Raw genomic sequence first — 15621 nt, 5'->3', positions numbered from 1 at the left:
TCTTCCTTTCTCTCTCTCTCTCTCTCTCTCTCTCTCTCTCTCTCTCTCTCTCTCTCTCCCTCTCTGTCTCTCTCTCTCTCTCAGTCTCTCTCTCTCTCACTTTCTGTCTTAGTAACAAATCTAAGACAAAAGGATGAGTTAGTCAAACCGGGTTATGTGACTTGCCCAGAATCATCCAGCTAGGAAGTGTCTGAATTCAAATTTGAACCCAGGTCCTCCCAATTCCAGGCCTGGCTCTCTATCCAATCTGCTACAGCTGCCCCCAGTCCCTTCATTTTCAACACAAAGAATCCAAGGACACCCTGTGAAGGCGCTGCTCTAAGAAGTAAATAGAGAATGCAGAATCCAGACCCAGGACCTCTGCTCTCATGGCTCTGATATTGCCTCTTCCAGACTTCCCTGTTCCTGTCGAGGACACTTCTCATTTTAGGAACAAGCTAGAAACTTCAGATTCATGCTTTCCTCCTTCCTCTCTCTCTTACTCAATACCCCTTGCAAGTTAGAATAAGCATGTATTAAGCACCTCCTATTTGCCAGGCATCCTACAAGTATATCTCACTCGGTCCTAACAACAACTTGGAGAGACAAGTGCTGTTGTTATCCCCATTTTCAGTTGAGGAAACTGAAGCAAACAGAGGTTAAGTGACTTGCCCAAGATCACTCAGCTAGTAAATGTCTGAGGCTGGATTTGAGCTCAAGTTTTCCTGACTTCAGGCCCCACTGGGTGGCCCCCCCTAGTCTTCTTACCCTTGAGGTGGAGCTGCTGGATGGGGTCTCCCGGGGCCTCGTCCTGGCTTTTGTAGTAGGACAGCGTGGTCTCCTTAAACACCACCCAGTACTGGCGGTACCCCTTCAGGGTGAGCTTGCGGGGCCTGAGGAGAGGGAGCAGGTTGAGCGGGCCGGGGGCCGGTGGGGAGGGGAGGCAGGCTCTGCCCCCACCGCCAGGCCTGGGTCCTCCCTGCCCGAGGGGCCAGGACTCACCGGAAGATGCGGAGATGGTCCTTGAGCTCGGGGATGGTCGTAAGGCTGTCCTGCGGGGAAGGGGGGACATTGAGGGCTGTCCTGGCTAGGACGGGGCCCCCTGGTTCCCCCCAATGCCTCCCCTGAGCCCCTCTCACCAGCACGTCTGAGGGGGCCGAGCCCTCCAGCTTCACCTCCAGGTTGCTCAGAGCGGTGTCTAGGTCATCCAGGCTGCTGCCCACTGAAGGCTCGTCCAGCTCCCCGCTCTGGGCCAGCTTGTTAATGTGGTACTGGGGGTGGGGGGTGGGCTGGTGAGTGCCGGGGGATCCCCGCTCCCCCCGTGCCCTTCCCTCCCCGGCCCTGCTGCCCAGCATGGAGTTCGGCTCAGCTCGTGCTGCAGCGCTGGGAGGCGCCACTCCTTTCCCTCCACACCTGCCCGAGGTGCTGGGACGCCCCTTTGCTTTCTCTCCCACTGTCTGGAAAAGGGCTTCAGTCACTTTGATGGGGTAAGAGAAAGGCTAAATGCGCCAGGCGGATCCAAGCAGGGCCTTACTCTGCCCGGGACCTGGAGCCATCAGGGCGGACCTCCCGGAGGAGGTGGCAAGGAAGGTGGGGGTACCTGCAGGGCTGCAAAGACCATCATCTCCTCCTCAGTGCAGTCGATCTCCTCCAGCAGCAGGTCCCAGCGGGCCTGTTCATAGAGCTGAGTGAGGCGCACGGGGTCTGCCTGGGGAGAGGGCGAGCAGGTTCAGGAAGGGCCCAAGAACCAGCAGGGCTGATCCTCTGGGGGCGAAGGGGAGCCCCGCTGTGGAACAGACGCGGGTCCTGAGGCCCAGAGACGAGGGACTAGACCAAGGTAACACGGATCTCCCAGCCCTGGCCTCCAAGCCCCGGGCGCCTTGGGACTCTGACCTGGGTTTCCAGTCTTGCCTCAGTCAGGTCGATCCCTCACTGAGCCTCAGTTTCCCTCTCTGAAAAAGGGGCACAGTAACCTTTGTGCTGCCTCCTTAACAGTGTTGCCTGGGGAGTCCTTCAGTCATTCTGAGTCAGTTAGATGGTATGGCAGAGAGAACACTAAACTTGGAGCTGGGAAGACCTGGATTCGAATCCTGCCTCAGAGGCTGGGAGCCCTAAACCAAATGACTTGAGCTCTCCCAGGCTATGAGGGAGAGAAGAGCACCCACCTCCCAGGGCGGCAGGACCGAGCGTCAGTCTTGGCCTTTGTTGGGGCCGCCCTAGAAATGGGAGTCATTCCTGCCACTAATCCCTATAAGATGGCCCTCTCCCAGGATGATCGTCCGGTCTGGGGAGAGGGAGCTAGCCAGTCTGCCAGGCTGGGGAAGGGAGGCGCAGTGGGAGGCCTTTGGGCAGTGGGAGCCCCAGCAGTTTCATGAGCAGGGGAGGGATGGGAGAGAACGGAGCTTTAGAAGCCCTCCTAGGGAGGGCAGGCCTCCCCCAGCCTTATCCCCTGCCCTTCCTCCTTCCCCCTTTCCTGGAGATTCTGCCCTTCTGGATCCTCCTGGGCCTCCCTCACCTTGGGGTCCAGGTCGAAGAAACTGTAGTATTTGAAGCGGAGCCAAAGCGTGTCCCCGGGCTTGACCCCTTGCTGCATTAAGCACCTAGATGAGTCCAGCCACCTGGGGTGGGTCGGGGCATGGGGAGAGGAAAGAAGGAGCCAAGGATCAGTGTGCCCTGAGGCTTGGGTTCAAATCCTACCTTAGGATTTAGAGCTAAGGCCAACCTCCACACTTTACAGATGAGGAAACTGAGGGCCAGAACAGGGGGCCACTCGGGTGAGGTTACCCAGAGGGTGGCACTGTATGACCCTAGATGAGTCACCTCTCCTCTGGCGTCTGGGTCCCCCTCATCCTGAGCCTTCAATCCTCCCCTTGCTTCTGGGCCAGCATCCAGCGCTGTCTAGGCCTCAAGTGGCCATAACAGTGTTAAGCCCTCACCTTCCATCTTGGAATCAGTCCTGTGTATCAGGTCCAAGGCAGGAGAGCGGTAAGGGCTGGCCATGGGGGAGAGGGGACTTGCCCAGGGTCACATGGCTAGGAAGTGTCTGAGGCCACAATGGGCCCCTGGGCCCGACTCTAGCCACTGAGCCATCCAGCTGCCCACTGTGGGCCTGGCGCTCTAAGGCCTGCCCAGCAGAAGGTACAATGGGCATCGTTAGCCCCTTTTTCTAGGCCCGGAGCCATGTGGCCATCCTTGAACCCTCTCCCGCCTGGCCTCCCATGAGCCGGAGAAGCAGCCTGGGATGTGGGGCTTCTACCTGCTGTGCAGCTGGCTCTTGTCGACCAGGGAGCCGGGCCTGGGCAGGCGGAGCAGCTGCGCTGGGTCTGGGGGCGGCTGGGGCAGGCTGAGCATGCGATAACAGGCCTCCGCCTCAGGGCTGTCCGAGAAGTGAGCCGGCATCCCCCGGAACTGGGCTGGGGCCACGCCTGAGGGGGGCAGGAGGCAGTCTGGGCCTCAGCTCTGCTGCCTCCCCCCCCCCACACCCCCCGGCTGGCCCCCGCTTGGCCCCTGGCCCTGGGCTCACCGGCAGCCAGCACCACCCTGCTCAGGTCAAACAGTTCTTCCTCCGTCTCCTTCTCCTTCTTCTTCTTCTCCTTCTTCTCTGGGGCCTGCAGCAGGGACAGCTCCTCAGGGTGACGGATGCCTGGGAGAGGAAGGCCCCGGCAAGGAGCCCCAGAGGGTCGTCTGTGAAATGGGGCCCCCCTCCCCGGGCAAAGGACGGGACGTCAGGGCTCTGCAAACCATTCCCACCCCTTTGGGGTGCCCTTTGGCTTCCGCCTCACAGCCTCCCGGCAGGCCCCCCTCAGCCCCCCCTTGGCCCCTGGAGAAGACAAGGGGCGTCCAGAGGGGTTCGGGCCAGAGACACTCACTGAGAACCCGGCAGATGGCGGCGACCATCCGGAAAAGGGGCTGAGAGAAGCTGGCTCGCAGGCGCAGCGCCCGGCGATTGGGCAGCCGGAGAATGACGGGCCGGTGCTGGGGCCCGAAGAAGAGCCGCGCGTCGGCCAGGATGCCGTATTTGTCCAGGGTCCAGTGCGTCTGCAGGAGCCACATTCTCTTCTGCTCCCACCACAGCGCGTGGTCCGACCAGTCCTGCTTCCGCTCTGCCGGGGAGGCCACACACAGGAGGGGCATCAGGCGGGGGCCGCTTCCTCGGGCTCCCCCCCCCGGCCGAAGCCGTGGGACGCTTAGACCCTCACAAGCTGCCTGAGCCCTTCCCTTCTCTGGCCCTTCTCCTTCGGGGCAAAAGGAAGGGGTCAGCCAAGAGGGCCCCGAGGTCCTTCCGTCCTCCCTGCCTGTCCGCCTGACGATCCCTCTCTCGCTTGGGGCCTGAGCCAGCCGGGGCTGAATGGAGGGCGGACGTGGCAGACCATTTGGGGATAAGGCGGACATTCGGCCTTAGAGCGAGAGAGGGGCTGGGGCTGGAGTCAGAGGACCCCCCTCCTTCCTGGGCCCCAGCGAGAGTGTAGGTGCCCACTTCTGGCCTTTTCCAGTGGCCAAGCGCCCCGAGTCTGGGGCTCTCCCAGCCAGAGGGCCTCCGCGGTGGTCCGGTGCGCTCGAGGCCTTCCAGCGAGGGGGCCAGCCGATCTGTTTCCAGATGGGCCTCTTAGTTAGCACTTTTTTCCTCTCTAACTTCCCCAGAGCTGCTGGTTCTGCCCCTCCGGGCCAGGCCCGCCTGCCCGCTCCTCCCTGAGCTTTCCCTTTTTGGGCCTTGGATCCATCCGCACACACGGAGGGACCCTGAGGCCGCCCCAGCTTTGACAGGCTTCTCCAGACGCTCTCCGGAGGCCGGCAGGGCCAGACCTCGGCCTTCAGCTGGTCTGGCCGGGGCCGAGCTTGGTGGGACGGTTCCCTCCGCGGTTCCGTCTCTCCGGCCCGTCCACCTGTGAGCAGGCAAACCTGCCCCCTTGTGGGCTTCCCCATCCAGTTGGGAGGAATCGATCCGCCTGAGATGGCGTTTACGCTCTTGGCGGCTCCTCCGGCTGGGCCCAGCCAGGTTTTTCTTCCTCTACAGGAGCTGCCCGACCAGGCTGGGCCGTTGAAGAACCGTTTTTGAGGACGCCCAGCGGACGCGCCGCTCTAGGCAGTTCTGCCGTTCAGCCCCGGCCTCTGCTGCTCTCTTCCTGGGATCCTGGGCCAGACGCTTTCCCCGTGTGCCTCAGTCTCCGACTCCGTCAAGTGGGAACAGATAATCCCAATCCCGACTCCCCGGCAGGATGGTTGGCGGCGGATACACTAGCCCTGCGCCGTCTCTAGCCGGCTGCTTTGAGAGCGAAGCCTCTGGGCATGGGTTGGGGCTGTGGGGCCACCAGAGCACTCCCCATGGGCCAGCCCCGGGTGCGAGCCCGGGTTCACGGTGTGGAGGCCCAGCCACTGGGGGCCTCGCGTCCCTCTGTCTGTAGTCCATCCTCGCTCCCGCCCTACCACTGACCACGACTGACCACCACACTCGGATGGGTGGAGGAAAGGGTCCGGCTTCCTCTCTGCCACTTCCTAGTAGCAGGACTTGGGCGGCTCCTTTCTCCTCCTCTCTAAGCCTCCGTTTCTCCCTGTAAGATGGGGGAAGCAGCCTTGGCCGTCCCCGATCTGGCGAGAAGGAGGCAGGGAGGCCCAGAGAGCCTAGCTGGGTCCCGTTCCCTTCCTGGGTCCCCTGAGGGTCTCTGACCAGCTTCCCCGGCGGCCCGAGGCTCGTCTCGGTGCTGGGGCTTTCCCGTGGGACTCGGACGAGACGCTGGTGCCAGCCCCGTCCAGGCGTGCGGGGTGGGCCGAGGAGGGCTGCAGACCCCGGTGGCCATCAGACCGGGCGGCTTCCAGAGCCTATCAGGCAGCCACAGCTGCTCCGGCCGGCGAGGGGCATGGACAGCGGGCGCAGGAAGCGGCCGCCCCCTCCGGGTCCCAGCTGTGCCCCTCTGATACCACAAGGCCCTCGGCTGTAACTTCCTGTGGGGGCAGGGAGGCCTTTCCAGCTCACCCAATCGGCCCCGACAGCTTCCTTCCGTCGGGCATTTTTTCTTGGGGGGGGGGGAGTGTGGCTTGGCGGTGTAAAGTGAGTAAGCAGGTGCCCATCGGCTAAGGGCTGCCCCATTAAAGTTGGTGGTGGTCCAGGGCGAGTGGACCTTCCGGGGACCAGCGGCCAGAGAGGTTCCCCCAAGCCTCAGGCCCCGCTTTGTGCTCACCAATCCGCATTGGCTTGTAGAAAATATGGTGGAAAGGCGGCTGGGCGCCGGGGAAGACAGAGGAGGGCCGCCTCCTGGGGGAGGGGAAGTTGGGGAACTTTTTTGGGGAACAAGTGATAAAGTGAGAGCCTGAGTCACCCGCAGGCTCTCATGAACCCCGAGGGGGAGGGAGGCGCAGGAAGCCCCAAGGGGCGGCGGGCGCAGAGGCCCTGAACTCACGGATCTCCTCCACGATCTTCAGGATGACGCCGCCAATGTGGGACTCGCCCGTGACCCGCAGGGTGACGGCCTCGGCTTGGGCCTCCTGGTCTCCCACAAACACCTGTAGCTCCCACGTTGCCATGGCTGCTCCTGGAGAGCCAGAGAGACTGGAAGGCCCGCCCGGCCGGCTCCCCGTCCCCCTCCCGCACGCCTCATGGGGGATCCTCGGCTCAGATGGCCAGGAGCCTCGAGTCCTTTCACTTTTCTGGGTAGGGAGTGTCAGCCATGGGACCCCTGGGTCCCTCCCTCCTCCGGACCTTCCAGCCCACGAAGGGTGGGCGGCCGGCTCGGCCCCACTCACCTTGGCTGAGGAGCCCGGTGGGCCGCTCGTGCCCCTCTGCTCCTTTCTGGGCCTAGACCCCGAGGCTGCAGCGGGTGCCTCTTCCTCCTCCCCGGCTGATCTGCGGGTGGCTCAGAGCCGCCCCAGTCTTTGCCTTATCTGTGGGGAGGCGGCTCCACCCCTTGGGGAGGGGAGGCCCCGGCCAGGAAGCCACCAAGTGCTTGTCAGGGCACCCAGGACTCCCGAGGCCAGTGGGGGGAAGCTGGGGAGGAATAAGTAGGAAAAGAGGGCCGGGGAGGCAAGGTGGATGTGAACAAAGGCGGAGGAAGGAACCCTGCACCCCGGGAGCTCTGGGGCTGATCTGGGGAGCCCCTGCAGCTCGGCCCAAAGGGGTTGTTTCCTCTTCTAGGGGGACAGGATTGTTGGCAGCATTAAAGAGCTTGGGAAAGCAGAGGGGACACGGGGAGAGCGGGGCTTCTGTCTAGCCTTGAATCGGGAAGATGTCTTCTATCCCCCAAGGGCCTTGCACGGCCCCCTGGGCTTTATTCTCCCGTGGGTGCCCCTGAAGGGCACTGGAGGGCGCGGCCACATCTGACCTCGGGACATTCACCAGCTGTTTCATCGCCTCCCGGGGCTATTGTGAGAAGCTCACAAATGAGAGGATGGCTAACGGGGCTCCGCACATTGGCTGGCACACAGCAGGTGCTACATCAGTGATGGGGGGGGAACCCCCCCAGCAGATGCCGAGTGCCCAGAACAGAATCCAAGCAAGTTCTCTGCCTGACCCAAGCCTCCCTCCCGGGTCCACCCCACTGACCCCTGCCCCGGGAACACCCTGCTTGTTTGCCCGCCCTCATGCCCTGCCACAGGAAAGCCCAGGGGGTGGGGGTGGGGGGCGGGCAGGGCTGGGCAGGAATGGGGACAAAGGGCTCCGCCTTGCCCCATCCCAAGGGGGGCAGCACCCCCTAGTGACCAGGGACCTTTCCCAGCCTAGCCCGTGTCAGACAGCACACGCAAGCACACGCAAGCCCACGCTGGCGATAAAGAAACAGAGGCCACAGCAACTCGTAACCACGCCGACCGGCTTGTTTTATTGGGGGTCAGGGGGGCGTGGACTTAACAATGAGCAGGGACAGGCGGGACCCAAGGGGGGAAGGGTGCCCCCCCACGCCCCCTGCCCCAAATAAAAAACCAAAACCAACTATGGGGGAGAGCAGCTGGGACAGCGAGTGGGGACGGGGTAACGGGCTCGGAAGGGACAGCAGTGAAGACCATGCATGTGCTTGGGGGAGCCACGCGGCTGCGGCTGTACAAATGAGGCGAGTCTAAGTCTGTGTCTTCCACATATATCGTATGTATATATGTATAAATAGAGACGAGGTGGGGCCTCTCTCCTCCCCTTCTCTGCTCCGGCCGCGGTCCCAGCTTCTCTTTCCACAGATGAGGGGGAAGGGACGGGGGCTCAACGAGTCATCACCGAATGGCAATAAGACCCACATCCATCAGCTTCTGGATCTTCTGGGCAATTACAGGGTTCTTTAAGTGCCTAGAAAGGAGCAAGAAGCAAGTGAGGGCGAGTCGCAGCTCGGCTGCTCTTCCACCAGGGTCCCCTCATCCCGGCCTCTCTCCTGGGGACGTGGGAGTCCTGAGGCGTCTGTGAACTGGGCCACCAACCGGCCAAGGTCACTAGGATTGGCCTTCCAGGAGGCCTGAGCCCTGGAGAGGGTCCAGTTGGGGCTTTTCCATCTGAACTCCCTCCAGGTGCTTCAATCAGGGAAGTAGGTAGCTCAGAGATGGAAGGTCTCAGGCACTTCCTAGCAGTATGACCCTGGACAAGTCACTGAACTCCCCCCACTGCTTAGCCCTTAAGCCCTTCTGCCTTGGAAGCGATTCCCCGTGGAGGACAGCAGGCCGTGCACTCACTCGCTGAGCGCCTGGGGGTCCTTCTGCATCTGTTCCAGGATGAGCCGCATGGCCGGGTCACTCATGATCTGCTGGACCTCGGGGTCGGCCATGGCCCGCCGTTTCACCTCCTCGGGGTTGTCATGCCGGTTGTACTGGGACATCACACACCGCTGGTACCCGTCTGCCGCCTCCTGTGAGCCGGGTGGGGGGAGACAAGGTCAGGCTGTCAGCAGGCCGGGGGTGGACGGGAGGGAGGGACCCGAACGTGGTGGGAGGGGGAGGCCGGGGCTCGGAGCGCCAGAGGAAGGCCACAACCTTACAGTTGGAGTCCAGGTCCAGGGCCTTCTGGTAGACGTCCATCGCTTTCGTGTAGTCCTTCATGGCCTCCAGAGCAGCTGCTTTCCGGGTGTAGCCTTTGACTGTGGGAAGAGGAGGGGGTTGGGGTGGGCAGTCCTAAAGGAAGCCTCTGCAGAGGCCTCCCCCTGGCCTCTCTGGGTCTTATCTTTTTGGGACAAAGGCTGACCGAGGCCTCCCCCGGAGGCAGTAGGAACAGTACTCACTGAAGGTTGGCTCCAGCTGGATACATTCCTCACAGTCCTGGAAGGAAAAAACAAAGGTCAGGCCTAACGGCAAGGTTTCCCTGCCCCTAGTGTGGGCAGCCAAGAACCTGGGCCCGAAGCCCCTCCCCTCCCTGCCAGGGGCTTCCACAAAAATCGGGGTTTCCCAAACACCTGCCTCAAGAGGCCCTGACCCAGGGGGGCAGATTAGTCACTGCAGGCCACAGCCTTGCCACCAGGCAGGAGCCAGCCGAGGGCCCCCTCTCCTTGCTTTCCACTACTGTGGCCTCCTGCAGCACTCTTGTCCCTTGGACAAGGCTGGCATCGCAGGCCTCACGTTCAGTCCGGCCCTCTCTGCAGCCCCAGTGACTGGCCCGGGGAAGGTGAGACCATCCCTGAACTCCCCCTCCAGGCAAGCCCCCTCCCCAGTCCCTGGCTCACCTTGAGCGCCAGCTGGAACTCCAGGAGCTTGGTGTAACAAGCTGCTCGGTTGCTGTACAACTTGGCATCCTTGGGATTCCTTTTGATGGCTTCTGTGTAATGCTTCATGGCCTGAGGGTAGTCCCCTGCGGAGAGGAGGCAGAGCTGGGGGGAATCTAGTCACTGAAATGATCCCTCAAATCTGCGTGGGGGGACAGAGCGCCACACTCCCTCCAAGCCCTGAGCAGCCACTGCTTGGCTGGGGAACCCTGGCAAGTCACTGACCCACTCCCAGCCTTGGTTTTCTCATCTGAAGTGGGGAACGACAGAACCCACCCCACCCCCCGCCATCATGGTAAAAAACGGCTCACCTCGAGGCCCCCTCAAAATGAGGGCTCTGAGGCCACTGCTGCTAGCTGAGGCCCAAATGCTCACCTCCTCGGCCTGCCCCCAACCCTAGAGAGAAAACCCGAGCCTGCGTACCTTTCTGGAAACACTCGTTCCCTTTGTTCTTCTCCTCCAAGGCCAGGTCAGGGTTGATGTAAGCCAGCCTCTCCTGCTCCTTCAGGATTTTCTCAGCCTGAGGGGAGAAACCCAAATGAATGTTGAGAAGGACAACCTGGAGCTACAGCAAAATGGGCAGTGATCAGGGTTGAGGTTTTGTCCAGTTCCTATAAACAGGCGATTCTTCCTCAACCTCCTTGTGAAGAAAACGGGCCTTCAGACCTAGCCATACCCACCCCCAAGTCTATCAGCGACACACTAGGGAGGGCTAATGGTGAAGAATTTCCTCCACCCCAGTGTAACCAACAACCCTGGCATGGGAACACACGTGAGGCTATTGGGAGCTCCAGTTTCCTTCTCCCAATAGGACTGACCAGCCCACAGGCACTAGAGGGTCCCTGGCAGCTCATTCATTTGACTTCGTTTGTCCCCTAGCAGGCTCCTATGGGTTCTTTAGGCCTCTCCAAAGCCCCATCAGGCTATTTTTTCCAGGTAAAATGGAATTGGGCAGACAAGAACTTCCAAGCAGATGGAGAACACGGCTCATTGCTGCCCCTGACCTGCTGGCATTTCTTGAGGACATCTGGGGTCCTGTGCTCGGCTAGGGATTTATTGTAGAAGTGGATGGCTTCCTTGTACTTCTCCTCTTTGAAATACGAGTTGCCAATTCGGGCATAAGCTCTGGTAAGGAGAAAAGGTCAGGTAGCTCAGTGGAAGTCAGCCCCTTCAGAAGGTCCATGTTGTTCTTCCTGTCTCCCCCCTGGTCACTCCAAGTCCCACTTGCTGCTTTCTCCCTCCTCCTCCATGCTGGTCATCTCCAGCCCTGTTCTGAGCCTGAGGGGGGTACTCACTTGGCAATCTGCCGATAGTCCTCCCGATTCTCTCTCCCCACCTCAATGGCCTTCTCACACAGTTCTCGGCACTTATTATAGTCACCCTGTTCAAAGTAGACCGCTGCCAAGGGAGAGGAAGATATTGAGTCAAGGCTAGCCGCCTGCCCCTTCCTGGCCCAGAGATCCTCCAGCCTTCATCCCCAGGCACGCACTCACCTGCCTGATTGGCAATATAGGTCATGTTTGTTGGGTCCAAATCCTTAGCTCGGTCGTAGTGCTTCAGGGCTGTGGCAAAGTCTTTCTTCTTGTAGGCTTCATTCCCCAGCTCTTTTTCTTTCAGAGCCTGGAGGAAGTTGAAGGACGAAGAAAAAAATAAAAGCCATTAAAAGAAAGAGGAAAGCCCCTAAAGCCAGGCACCACCACCAGGAGGCCCAGTGAACCCTTCTGAGGCAATGCACAGACCCATAGGGGCCCATCCTCCAGGGATGCTCACTCCAACCTCGCCACTCTTATACTTCTTTGTAACCCCCCCCCCCCCCACCTACCACCTAGGATCCTCACCAGAGAACAGGGGAAGAGAAAGTCTGGCCCCACTCCTCACGTACCCTCTACTTAGTTTGGGGACATCAGTTTTATTTCTGGCTCATGCTGGCCACCCACACTGCCACAGGATTTTGCTTGTCAGGGAACAATGATCAAGAGGGTGGTGGGAGGGTTTGGAAAAGGGACTTGAAGCCATGGCAGGAGTGATTAGCTCACTCCTGTGGGGCCGTTACCCCGGCTTCGAGACACCCTGAGGCGGCCCACGCTCAGCCCTCTGTGCTGGGTGCTAAACTGGGTAACAGTTGGTCGGCTGTCACCGCCAGCAGGGCAACGATAAGGCGTCCTACCCAACACATGCCAAGACCGAGGATACGGTGGCTGAGCACAAAGCTGCTTGAGAGGGATTTTTAAAAGGCAACAAGCAAAGCTAGTCTTCCAACTTTCTGCCCGAGTGAGACAAGGGTTACCCCTGGGCCAAAATGTACCAAAATGTTAAATCCCTGCTCTGGTCCCAGATGCCAGCGACCACAGAAGGTAGGCTCTCAAGAGCTGCTGAGCACCTGAGTGTGACTAACGGTGAGATGTGGTCTAGAGCCCTACCCCAGGCAGGCAAGAGGTGGCAAGACAAGGTACCCCCCCCCCGAAGGTCCTTCATATGCCAGGAACACCCTGTGCCCAATTCATGTCCTCGCCTTAAGCAAATCAAAGAGGCTCCTTTTAGACTCAGCTGGGTGGCCAAGCTGCAGGGTGCCCCAATTCAGTTCTGAAAAGGGGCTGATCCTCTTGGCAGCCTTGGTGCCATGAAGTTTGTGAGCTCTGGTAGACCCCCTCCCCCCCATCCACCTCTGTCTGTCACACTCTTAACCCAACACCACCCACTTCGGGAAGGTGAGGCTCTAGCCAGGGGGAAGAGGGAGCCCATACCTGCTTCTTGTTCTCAGGGAGATCTTCCTCCATGGGCTCAGGCTTGGCCTCCTTCTTGGGGGGAGGCGGTGGTGGGGGAGATACCACTTCCTCCTCCTCATCCATACTGCCCAGATCCACGCCGAGGAGCACACTTAGTGTGGTCATGACCCGGGGGTCCTGCAACTTCCTGGGATGTGGGCAATACAGAAAAGCACTGGTGTCCCCAAATGACCTATAACTGAGCAATGATTCTTGCCAGAGCAGTGATGCCCCTCCCATAGTCCCTGATTCTCTCTATCCCCCCACGTTTTGAGAGATGCCCACTTTCTACTTGGTCTGAGGGAAGCAAGTCCAGGTAGTGAGGTGTACTAGTCAGAGCTCGCCTTGAAGTCAACAGGGCCTGGGATCATTCCTGCCTTCAATGACCCACTGGTTACCTGACTGTGGGCGGCCTGCCTTCTAAAGGAGCTGCCTATCTGCCTCAAGAGAGGCAATTTCTATTCTAGCCATTGGTTCCTCACCATGAAGCTACAGGTCATGATTGAAAGGCTCTTTGGGGTCTGAAAGGCAGGAACAGGCCCAGAATCCTTCAGTCACAGGCAACACATGAGCTGGTCATCCCTTTCCAAAGAGGGGGTGGGTGAAAACACCTCCACTTACGTGCCCAGGTCCGATGGCTTATTGCGGAGCTGCTCGATAAGCTCCTTGTAGCTGGGGTCATTCAGGAGGGCCCTTGTCCGTGGGTCATTCTCCAACTTCTGGTACAGATGGGGAGTGTTGAAAGGATTCATGAACTTCCTCTCTGCACCAGACACAAAGACAAAACTGTCACTCTTCTTGTTACAAAGGGGTACAGCTCCCTCCTCCAGTACCCCAGGAAGGATGCTGGGAGAAGGAAGTAGCAAGGGGCACTCACCGGCCAGCCGGGCCTCCATGTTCTGTAGCCCCTCCTTGAGCTGAGAGTTGCTGGCTTCATGCTTGAGGCCCTCTTCATAGGTTCGCTTAGCTTCTTCAAACCGGTTTAAGAACTCGAGAGCAGCCGCCTTCCGGGAGTAGCCCTGAAACCACCAGAGGGGAGCCTCGTGAGAACAAGGACAGCCATCTTTGAGGGCAACGGCGGCCAAGGGTGGGAGACACCCCCCAGCTTACCTTGCCCCATTCTGGCTTCAAGTCCACAGTCTTGCAGCCATCTTCATAGGCCTTCTGGTAGTCTCCCTTCTTGGCGTAAGCAGCAGAACGGTTGCTGTAGAGCACATGGTTCTGGGGGTCCAACTTGATGGCTTCGGAGTAGCATCTCAGCGCATCATCGATATTGCCAGCACTCAGGGCCTTGTTGCCCTTCTCCTTGAGCTCATTCACCTGAGAGAGGGGAAAAAGAGATTCAGCAGGTACTCACACTGGCTGAAAACAATGCTTTTTTTGACTCCACCTGAGACCAACACGTGTCTCCAAAGCTTTTTCACATAGGAGCCTGGCTTATTAGATAAGACCCTGCTGCTCCAATCAAGTGCCCTATCTCAGATGAGTTCGCTAAACTGACCATGCACACATCTCACTGAAATCTCAGGCCAGCCCTGTCCAACACTATAGGTATGAATCCCATTTTATGGATGAGCAAATGGAGACTCGAGATTAAGTGGCTTGTCCAAGTCCAAAACACTTTTTAGGATCCCACTTAAGTATTCTCTAAAGTACAGCACATTCTTTCCGAAGCAGAGAGCCCTTTACTCTCTTAGGGTAACAACCACAAACTTCTCACTCCTCACTGAACCACATATCCATAAGGTTCAGACACAGGAATATGCTTCTAGAAGGGAAGTCCATTGTGGGGACTGATCAAGGGATTCACCTGGGGGAAAAAAGGTCTCACAGAGGGATTAACTTTCCCAATTCCTTTGGGGCAGGAGTTGGTCAGCAAAGAAAGCCCCTGGAGTGTGGTTCTGTTATGATGTCTGGGTCAGATTTCTAGAAACCTAGGGAAAAGGCTTCCTACTTCTGGAAACCAAGAGATGCTTTTCCCTAGGCCTGGTTAGACCATTTTTCTGGACCCCAAAAGAACTTTTTTCTCATGCGATGATCATAAATCATCTCAGGGCAGGCAAACACTTTTCTCCTTAGAGAGAAACAGGAATAGGAAAGAAAGGGGGATATCCCAAGATCACTTTTGGGGGCCTGAAATAAAGCCTGCCCCCCCCCCCGCCCTTATTTTAATTCACCAGAATCCACGACTTGATCTTTTAAAGTTAAAGTGAATGTAGGTGAATATGTATGATGGGAGGGTCTGTGGTACCACCCCCCCGGGGCACCCCAACAATGCCAGGCTAGGGTTATCCCTGGTTCAAAGCCCCTTCTCCCCCAATTCTTGATACCAATCATCTCCTCCTTTAAGATGAAGCCCCTTCAGAAGCTTCTCACCCACTCAGTCATCTACACCCTCAGCACAAAGACCACAAGGGAGAAGGTTGCCTGCCATTGGCACCCTCCCAACACAACACCTGATGCCTGGGTCAGGTACCCAGGGAGCAGGTAGCTCAGCTCTGGGACTGAGATCTGAGGGGGGGCAGCAGGGAGGGGAAGGTCCAGCTTGGCTATAAAAAAGAGAGAGCAGTTTTAATCCCTCCCTCATGTCCAAGCTGATGGTGACCCCATGGCTTCCACACACCTCAAGGGCTCTCTTAGGAGACAAGGATTTAAGGGGATTCCAAGAGCTGGAGAACACCTGCAGCCCACTGGGCAGCCAAGGCCCAAACCCCAACGCCACTCACAGCTGGGGACAAGCCCCTTCTCAGACTGGCTCCTCACCTGGACAGCGGGTGGAGGGAAGGGAGGCTCCCTGCTCCTGCCCCATCAGCCCTGGCTCCACCACCTTTGCTTCCTCCTAAAGGCCAGGGGCCCCGGGAGCCAAGAAGTCCAGGCCAGCGACAAGGGGTTCTCCTCCCTGTCGGGTCCCACTTCCCTCAGTCTCCAAGACTCCAGGACACCCAGCCGGGTCAGAGAACAAGAGCCCGGACCCAGCCTCAGCCATAAGAACCCATGGGGCGCCCGATACCTGGGGAAGCGCTTAGGGCAGCTCCCCCCCACCTCCTTAACGTCATACTGACCCTCCCCCCCACCTCGGATCCCCCTACCCCCCCCATCGGCACCAGAGATGCCCTAGACCCGGGCTCGGCCCCCCCCACCGGGGTCCGATCCTGCCCCCCCGCTACTTCCGGTCTCTCTCCTCCCCAACTCCTAGGGTGACCCCCCCAGCCTCTCCC

General features: G+C 59.3%; 2 protein-coding genes across 2 annotated transcripts in view; both read right to left on the bottom strand.

The window, feature by feature from the left end:
* Positions 1-6498, bottom strand: part of FERMT3 (FERM domain containing kindlin 3) — a 12568-nt gene extending 6070 nt beyond the window's left edge. The window contains exons 1-9 of the mRNA XM_044682021.1: positions 6375-6498; positions 3849-4082; positions 3503-3622; positions 3236-3404; positions 2495-2597; positions 1580-1687; positions 1119-1250; positions 982-1031; positions 748-872 (exon numbers count right to left, since the gene is read on the bottom strand). Of these exons, the coding sequence (XP_044537956.1) occupies positions 748-872; positions 982-1031; positions 1119-1250; positions 1580-1687; positions 2495-2597; positions 3236-3404; positions 3503-3622; positions 3849-4082; positions 6375-6498 (1165 nt within the window). The remainder of the gene's footprint in view (positions 1-747; positions 873-981; positions 1032-1118; positions 1251-1579; positions 1688-2494; positions 2598-3235; positions 3405-3502; positions 3623-3848; positions 4083-6374) is intronic.
* A 1263-nt stretch (positions 6499-7761) lies between these two features.
* STIP1 (stress induced phosphoprotein 1) overlaps positions 7762-15621 on the bottom strand; it is a 39883-nt gene continuing 32023 nt past the window's right edge. Inside the window, exons 2-15 of the mRNA XM_044682020.1 lie at positions 15167-15242; positions 13514-13755; positions 13281-13422; positions 13025-13166; positions 12383-12551; positions 11132-11258; positions 10934-11036; positions 10643-10763; positions 10062-10158; positions 9600-9724; positions 9162-9198; positions 8917-9020; positions 8620-8792; positions 7762-8242 (exon numbers count right to left, since the gene is read on the bottom strand). Coding sequence (XP_044537955.1) covers positions 8170-8242; positions 8620-8792; positions 8917-9020; positions 9162-9198; positions 9600-9724; positions 10062-10158; positions 10643-10763; positions 10934-11036; positions 11132-11258; positions 12383-12551; positions 13025-13166; positions 13281-13422; positions 13514-13755; positions 15167-15242 — 1731 coding nt within the window. The 3' untranslated portion in view covers positions 7762-8169. The remainder of the gene's footprint in view (positions 8243-8619; positions 8793-8916; positions 9021-9161; positions 9199-9599; positions 9725-10061; positions 10159-10642; positions 10764-10933; positions 11037-11131; positions 11259-12382; positions 12552-13024; positions 13167-13280; positions 13423-13513; positions 13756-15166; positions 15243-15621) is intronic.

Source organism: Gracilinanus agilis, chromosome 6 (assembly GCF_016433145.1).
Source record: "Gracilinanus agilis isolate LMUSP501 chromosome 6, AgileGrace, whole genome shotgun sequence".
In the NCBI taxonomy this organism is placed as follows: domain Eukaryota; kingdom Metazoa; phylum Chordata; class Mammalia; order Didelphimorphia; family Didelphidae; genus Gracilinanus; species Gracilinanus agilis.
This window is presented reverse-complemented; position numbering and strand designations above follow the sequence as displayed.